Below are 9,354 nucleotides of genomic sequence, written 5' to 3'. Positions count from 1 at the left end.
CATGGGTAGAAAAACAATATTTAAGATGCCAAGAGCTCTGATTTAAAATTCACAATTTTCAAAACCATTTCTAGCCACATTGTAATATATTCATTAAAAAAAACCAACAGATTAAGAACGCTTTATGCTACTGTTTATACCCCAGAAAATCATTAAGGAACAGTTTAATTTGGTTACAAGATTCTTTATTTTGTAAACTATACATAAACAGTAAAAAAGAAAACGCATTATACTTTAAATATTACATAAAGTCAACATCAAAGTTTATTTTTAGTGTGTATTAATCAAATGGAACTAATCCACCAATTTTACTTTCAATGGATGGTATATCAGGAAACCAGCTGACCCACTGTTTAAATCATAATACCAATGTGAAATATTCAACAGGTTTTTCATTTTTATTATGGGCACAAAACCTTAGGTCTGATATACTTAAAAGTGATGGTGTGTGGAAAGGTCTACACAATTAATTAACATGCTAACTTAAATATAGCAAGTAAAGTAATTTTTGTTACAGTTAAATCTTAAATGCTACTCTACACAATAATCATAAACAAGTCCACATGGCAATTATGTAACAATAGAAAAAAAGAAAGAAACATATTCCATTTTCTTCATTCCAGCAGCAGTACCTTTATTGGTATTACTTTGTTAATTAGGTGTGCTTATATATTGCCTAATATTCTATATTGGTATGCATGCTAAAACCTTTCTATTTCTATTTTGCAAGGCACCATACAATATGTTCTCTAAGTTTCAACACTAGTAACAAAAGTGGTATAATTCTTAGATTAAATGAAATTTTTATGTATAATAGGAAATAAAATAACTAAGATTTTTAAATTTGACATCGGGCATATCACAAACTTCATGTGAAAATATAATTTAAATAAATCTTTCCCTTTGTCTTCTTTCTTTAAATTCTGCCCTAAGTATCTGGTTAGAAAGATCAAGAAACCTAGAAAGGTAAAGAAATCATGCTGTGTAAGAATATAAAAAATCCACATGAGACTGCTATTCAAATTAAAATTAAAACTAGAAGGAACAACTAAGTTTTTAACTTTCAGAATCCATGGTTTTCCATACTTGTCCTTTCATAAAAGACCCTATCATACCCAGAATAACTCCATAATTATAAACATCATTATTCATGTAAACACAATGCAGAACTCCTTATTTTTCTTACCCTGTGTTGTATCCCCTTACTCATCTCCAGGTTTGGGACAAATGCTACTTTGGAATTGCAATTAAGGTCATGCATACTTTAAAAAAGTCCTGGGACCCAGGTCACCAACAAGTTATTATAAGTTTAACTTACAGTCTCTCTCGGAAACATAACACATAAGACCTCAAACATGGTTATTGTTTTGTTTGTGGAAGATTTACATAGTTTATTCTTATAGACATTTGTTTGTTTATAGCAATAGCTCTTCATAACTTTCATCTGACTAGACTCTATATGTGTTTTCTTTTTCTCTAAGGCATATAAAAACTCAAAGTAAGTGATTCTTATTTAAACATAAAGTTCTATGACTTTAGCTGCAATATCTGAAATAATTATACAAAATATACGTGAATTTTAGAATCATTTTATTTGGGGGCAAGAAGGTAATTCTCAATAGGCTATCACTTGTAAATAATAGAAATGTTTAATGTATTGATCTCAGCTCTCATCAAATGTACCCATCATGATCATCACCACCATCATCATCATCCCCTTCATCTTCATTGTCATCTTCAATTTCATCTTCGTCATTCATAATATCATCTTCATCATCCTCCTCATCAGTCCATTCATGGAAATCTCCACTTGCAAAATCTCCAGAGATCTCAAAATCAATAGCTTAGGAAAAATGTAAACATGAATGTTATTTTTTTGAGTAGTAAAATAATTTCTGAGGAATATAAAATTATAATGAAAATTGAGGAAATTAAGAAAAATTTAATTTGTTCTTTCACTTAACAAAAAAAGGAAAAATATATATTTTCTATTATTTGTTAAAATGTATATACCAAAAACCAGAATTGTTACTGAGGTCGATATGTAAGATTTCCAGTTCAGGAATATTGATCTCAGCCCAGGTTTTATAGAGTCCATGTCAAACTTTGAATCTGACAAAGAATTATAACTTCTTCTACTACTCCAATAAACAAAGTACTTGCCCCCCCTCAAATCTTCAATTCCTAATCACTGCAACCTGCAAATATGTGACCTCACATGGTAAAGGGACTTTGAAGATGTGATTAAACTGAGGATTTTAAAATGGGGAGAATATCCTAGATTATTCTGTTGGGCCCAGATAATAAATAGTGTCTTTGAAATCAAAGAACCTTTCCCAGATAGAGTTCAAGGGAGATTTGATTAGAGAAGAATGGTCAGAGATGCAATGTTGCTAGCTTTGAAACCAGAGGAAAGGGCCCATGATATTGTGTTGGCTTGTAGTAACCAGCTTCATCACATAGGGGTATGTACTGTCCTAAGGAATGTGAAGCAAGAAACAGGATCTTCTCAAAAGCCTCCAAGAACGAATGCAGCCCCGAAGACACCTTGATGTTCATCACAAGGACACCCATGCACAACCTCTGACATACAGAACCTTAAGATAATGGATTTGTGTGGTGTAAGCCCTATAGCTGTGGGAATTTGTTACAACAGCAATAGAAAACTAACGTAGCTAGTTATTATTTTAAAAATATTTAGAAATACACACTTAAACATCTGGTAGCTGAATTTTGAGAATGTATTTGAATAAACACTGCCTTTGCAATTATTAAAGTGTGTTTATACATTTTGGGGATGCCTCATATATATAAAGGAACCCACCTTTTAATAATTATTCCTTAAATATCTAAATGAGGTAATTCCATTCATTAATTATATAATTTTTAATATGCTAAGAATGCATATTTTGTTCTATAGTCTTTGCATAAAATATGTCCTCATTAAATGCTTGAACAAATGAATGTGATCCTTAAGTACTTATCCTGTGCTTGATATATTGCTAAGTAAGTACCCATTTGCTTACCACAACCTGCAACACCATTTGTTCTGGATCCAATGACTTCATTTCCATATCTGTCAACACACCAGCACTGCCCAACACTGCCATGACATTGTGTTGGCTTGTAGTAACCATCTTCATCACATAGGGGTATGTACTGTCCTATGAAACACACAGGGATCAATTATGCATTAATTCACTCAAAGACAGACACATATGGAGGTCCCACTCCATCTATGAAGCTGGCCATTGTAAAAATGTATTGCCTTCATTTCTTTTGTTAAGCAAATTTACTGGGCAAAGGGTACTGTTTTGAGAGTTATAATACAAAATTAAAATCTGGTTAATTGAATAATCATATTAAGTCATGCAGACCACTTAGCATGGCATACCAGACCCTTCACAGTCTCATTACTACCAACATTCTATTTTCATTTCATGAGTGTGTGTGTGTGTGTGTGTGTGTGTAGTCTGTCATATGCTATACTGTGATATCCTTATATTGGAAATTTTGGGGTTTATTGGTTTTGATTGCTTTCTTAAAAATTCTTAAACTCAGTCTAGCAGGAAAGACATTCATTTTTATATCTATAATATCTAATAATATACTGGTATTTGTCACATTGTTAATGATAAATGTTTAACTAATAACTTAGAAGTGAATTCACATTCTTCAATAAACACTCCAACATTACAATGTAAGCTTTGGAAGATCAGAACATTTTCTTGTGTTTCCTAATAATTTTTTCCCCTCAGTGACCAGACATACTAGAGTTATTTTGTGAAAGAAAAACAACAACTGAATAAATAGATAAAACATAAGACAATTTAATCTTGCAACCATACGGGATCATAATTTTCTCCCTTTAAAAAGTTTCAAGAGTCTGATATATAAACAATAAATTTTGCTTAAAAATTATAATTCATTTGAAGGAGTTGAATTAGTAGTTTATCAGTGAGGTAGACAGAGTATCACCAAAACTTGAGAACCACTTCTGTGGAGTAAATGACAACAAAAGTGAGGAGAAATTCTAACATTCTCACTCTGCCTCATGAAAAAAGTACCATTTGACATATCTGACATTAAAAAGTTATGAGGTAAAACTAGTGTGACCATTTAATTTAACCTTTAGGCAAGTATACTTTGAAAATGGAAGAGAGCACTATTAAGAATTATGCTAGAAATTCAGAAATCAAGCAAGACTGAACTCACAAATTGGAACATATGGCACCTTACACTTATACAACAATTTATCAATTTTCAGACAAGTACCATTATCCTATGTAAATTAAAAATATACTTAAGACATTCAGTACTCTATAATAATGACTTTAATTTTTATTATACAAGGGGAATAAAAGTGAATCCTCCCAAATGTGAGCTAAATATGTTTTCATTTTTTTTGTAACTTCAAATAACCAGAGCCTGAATTTCAATAAACTTTTGTCACTAGTAAACCTTGATCAAGTCTAAAATAATGTTTAGTTGAATTTTAATGACTTTTCCCATTGTACATGGGTAAACTTTGATTATTGGAAACAAACCAAACAATGTATGAATGTATTATTTCCTTTTGTGAGCTATAATACATGTGCATTTTGCAAGAGTTTAAAGAAACATGACACATAGCTTTTCTCATTAGTAATGCTTCACATCTTAAAATGCTTTATTAAGAAAATGAAGCTTTTAATTTTGAACCAGTAATTTTCAAGGAAGATGAATTTTTTTCTCTTGTAAACATAGAATATTATAATTAAAAAAGCATATCAGAATATAAACAGATTCAAATACATTATAAAATGTGTGGCACTAAATAAACAAAGGCATTAATATACATTAAAAAAATTGCATATGTGGCGTTCTGTCCTGGATCCTAAAATAGAAAAAGGACATCAGTAGAAGAACTCCGAAAATCCAATGAATGCTTAATGAATAGGATCACAGCAAAGTTAATTTCCTAAATTTGACAAATATATAATGCTTATTTGATACATGGTAAGATGGTTTGATTTGATACATTAGGTGAGGATGGTTGAAGGATATATGAAAACTATGTACTTTCTTTATGAAATTTGTTAATCTAAAATCACTCCAAACAGAGTTTACTTAAAATTGGATGTTTATAGGAATAAACAAAATTATTATACACTAGTGGCCCGGTGCATGGACTCATGCACATTGAAAGGAAATTAATTAGAAGAAATATTTTAATATCGCTATTCGCCCTTTCTCTATAATAGAAGTGTCAACCAAATTCACGATCGACAATGACAGATCGAAACACACGCGTGCGACTGGTGCCAGCGAGAACTTTATATGTATCCCTCATGTGCGAGTCAACTAAGCTTTTTATAGATATAGAATACACTTGCTTAATTAGACCTGCTTTCTGATTTAGCTAAACTTTTTCCAGCCCAGTGAAGCACCCCAACTTCTCTTTCAGGTAATTGTCAGCAACACAGCAGTAAATATCAACAGGAAGCAGATTATTATTGTAGATCACACAGGGAGAACAAAGGGTAAAATATTTAACTGTTTTATTACCCTAATATAATGTTCATTTTGAGAGTTATTAAATAAAAAAGAAAGAGATTTGAACAAGGCTAAAGTTAAAGCATCAGCAGAAACTTCAATTCTAATTCTATGGCTAACAACTCAGGAATTAGCAGTGTTGGACTATATTCTGTGCAGTGAGAAAACCTGAAGTCATTTTCAAAGTCCACCATGTCTTACATCTTTTCAGTTGGGTCAACTTTCTAAGCTTTCTAAATATCTGTTTTCCCGCTAATGAAAAGAAAATAGGATTCCACCGAGTATCCTATCTACCTACTCCAGGACTTCTGTGAGGATGAAATGAGATGAGACACGGGAAAATGCTTCACAGACATTTGGTTAAAGTGTGAAATGTTTCCACCTGTGTTCCTGGGCTGAAGACACTCCAAGAAGGCTAGTCGCTAGGGAGAGGAAGCTGGACATTGCTATGCAACTTCATTACCTGGACAGACACTTAGCATATTAGCCTTTTATATATGTAGATAATAGTTTAATAATCTGATAGCTGTGGGTGGGTAAAATTTAGAATTATCTATCATTTATCGATCGAACGTTCTAATACATACATTAACTTACTGAAAGTTAGTAACAGGTTCTAATAAAAACACTAAAAAGTGTGCTCATATTTTCTTGAGGTACTCAGAGTCTCTCTCTCTCTCTCTCTCTCTCTCTCTCTCTCTCTCTCTCTCTCTCTCTTTCCCTCTCTCCCTCTTTCTTCCTCTCTCATTAATTCCTGAGTTGTTAGCCATAGAATTAGAATTGAAGTTTCTGCTGATGCTTTAACTTTAGCCTTGTTCAAATCTCTTTCTTTTTTATTTAATAACTCTCAAAATGAACATTATATTAGGGTAATAAAACAGACATAATATCTTTCAATAGGTAAGACAATAAAAGTAAGTTTAATTGCCTTCAAAAACTTCATAAATTTTGTTACTGAAATTTAGTGTAGTCTATCTTTGTTGAATTAATATTGATTTTATGTTGCTGTTTCCTTGGGGCTATTTATGTAAGTAATAAAGACTTCAGAAGAATAATCTATTACTCACCTAGGAGCTTCTTTATTCCTTGCCGCTTCTGAATATTGCTGAGCTCTGTCTGGCAAGGAGGGTCTGCAATGACATTAACAATGTTACTTCAAGGCTTAGAGTTAATGAAAAGAAGTGTAATTTCTATGTTATCAAACTTCAGTTAGTTTTTACATGCCTTTGCATAACACATATTACATATTAGTCATTTGACTTCTGGAGATACACATGGACATGTGTGTGTAAGTACCTATACCTAAAATGATAGAGACAGAGGGAGACTGTCCTGATTATAAATATTAGGTTATCTTGATATTCCTAAGAATGACTGAAGTGGATGTAAAAAACAGAATGGTATAAAATACTTACTATATGATGAAAAATTATCTTATCATTTACTTTTTTTTAAATTATTGTTTAAGGTAGTACATATGTCTTTTTTTTACCCCACTGACCTCCCTCTGGCCTCCCCTACCCTCCCAGCACTTGCCCTCGTCCTCCCGCCCCCAGTTTCTTGCATCTGTTGGTTGTGCTTATCTGCATGAATACAAGTCCTTCGGTTGATCTCTTACCCCGCTAAGCTCCATCAACTCATCAATGTAAACCCAACTGATGGACTGTCACCCAAGCAAATTACAGTTTATCTTTTCCCCTCACTTAAAACAGTTTCTAAGATATAGACACATAGCTTTGCATTAAAAAGTGGTCTATGAAACAGTTAATCCTTTTTTCCAGTTATATCAGAGACACCTTAATAAAATTTTATATTGAAAAATGTTGACAGGCTTTGGTCTTTTTATTTCACCTAGATGCTTCAGTTTACAGGGATTGGCAAAACTAGGTAAGAACTATGTGCCAAAGTGTGTTTGAGTATATATAGCAAGTAGACTACAAGAATGTATATGGCCCAACCGGTGTGGTTCAGTGGTTGAGCGTCAACCTATGAACCAGTCGGTCACAGTTCCATTCCTGGTCAGTGCACATGCCTGGGTAGCAGGCTTAATCCCCAGTTTGGGGTGTGCAGGAGGCAGTCAATCAGTGATTCTATCTCTCTCTCCCTTTCCCTTCATCTCTGAAATCAATAATAATAAAAAATAATGGAACATAATGAAGGCGGGCAATTTGAACACTTGCCAGATTGTGCCTAAGTGCACTGTGCCAATGTGACATTCTTTTGAGTTAATAAAGCTATTTTTAATAATCATAACCTGAATGTCTTTTTCCATATGAACAACTATAAACCTACTTTTGCCAACCCCTGTATATGCAATTTGGAAAGGATATGATATACAATAATTTCTCATAAGTTATTCTTTAAGAACATTACTTAAAACATTAAAACAATTTGGCTATTTTTCAAACTCAATCACTTAAAGGATAATTTTTTAGGAGTATAAAATTCTAAATAGACACAATACAGTTTGATTTATATTATATATACAATTATATGTCCTTACATATAATATATATTCTTAGCTAAAAGCAGTTCAATGTATTTTACAGTAATATTCTAAAACCCTCCTTTTAATATTTGCTATATAAAAATTGTACCATAAACTTTTGAAACAGCAAAACAATGAACTAGTACCTATTCTCCTATACTAGAACTGTTTAGGAAATAGCAAGGTATAATTAATTTAAGTGATTTTAAAATTCTTTATTATATCAATCTCATAACATATAGTTATTAAATTTGTACATAAGTAAAGCAGAATAAGGAAGTGAGACAAAGTGTTTAATATATAGATTTATAGTTTAGTATGGAAGGCCAAAATGTTTTTCTTTGGAGAATCTAAACTGTGAAGAAAAAGGAGTTTGTTTGTAAAGCCTGAGTAATTATTTATTGTTCTATTTCATTTTGAAATTGGTTCAGTTGATTGCTTTGTTTTTCTTAATCTGTGGGGCTCTTATACTAAACATTCAAGAAATATAAATCAAGTTATATAGTATGAGGTTAGAGAATAGATAACTTAAAATGTACTGCCCTCCAACTATGCATTTAGAACCAAGAGGAAAGATCTTCGCTGAAGTTTCAATATAGTTAAAGTAATTCTTCTAATTGCTAATGGCCAGGTACTGTAAAGTAGAAGTAACATTTCATATATGTTCACTACTGAATTGCCTAAAAATACAGGTATATCTGAGTCTGACTTGATGTGTAAGCTCACTAAATAAACCTGATTATTAGTCCTACAAACTGTATAAGAGAAAGATGTAAGATTTCAAAAGAAATCATGACAGATACAACTACATAAAATATTTGATTTTGAAATATTTTTTTCTATTATTCAAAAGGCAGCTCTGTCTGGCCCTTAACTTAAATATTCCTCAAGTGCTAAATTGAGATTTCATCTATTATTTAAACTTACTTGCAAAGAACCGATCTGGATAAAGGATAGTAACCCAACTAATTGGATGAAGGTTTAGACATGATTAGACTATGAATAGTCAGCTTAGAGCGTACGCACAAATGTATATCACAAGATTTACTCCCTCTGTTTACTACCTAACAGTGTTATAACTTTATGGGAAATTCTGATTTTATGTGCTAAAATTTTTATGAGAATCATGCATTAATAAAATATGTTTTAATCATTTAATTTACAAGTAATCACTCAAAATGTTAGTTTAAAAATACTAAAAAATAGAATACTTTTTTTATTAGTTCAATTTCAAAACATTGTTTTTTAAAATAACTTTGTTCATTGTTTTGCATTCTCAGTTTAAAAACTCAAACCTCTATATTGGGGCCGTTCACACATGATCTATATTG

General features: G+C 31.8%; 1 protein-coding gene across 1 annotated transcript in view; it reads right to left on the bottom strand.

The window, feature by feature from the left end:
• Positions 1-911: 911 nt before the first annotated feature.
• The window catches only part of SPOCK3 (SPARC (osteonectin), cwcv and kazal like domains proteoglycan 3), a 354,386-nt gene continuing 345,943 nt past the window's right edge, over positions 912-9,354 (bottom strand). The window contains exons 9-11 of the mRNA XM_079770309.1: positions 6,603-6,665; positions 3,027-3,164; positions 912-1,843 (exon numbers count right to left, since the gene is read on the bottom strand). Coding sequence (XP_079626435.1) covers positions 1,674-1,843; positions 3,027-3,164; positions 6,603-6,665 — 371 coding nt within the window. The 3' untranslated portion in view covers positions 912-1,673. The remainder of the gene's footprint in view (positions 1,844-3,026; positions 3,165-6,602; positions 6,666-9,354) is intronic.

The sequence above is a fragment of the Cnephaeus nilssonii genome (assembly GCF_951640355.1).
Source record: "Cnephaeus nilssonii genome assembly, chromosome: 5".
Taxonomy (NCBI): Eukaryota; Metazoa; Chordata; class Mammalia; order Chiroptera; family Vespertilionidae; genus Cnephaeus; species Cnephaeus nilssonii.
Note: the sequence above shows the minus strand (reverse complement) of the source record. Positions and strands in the feature narration are given on the sequence as shown.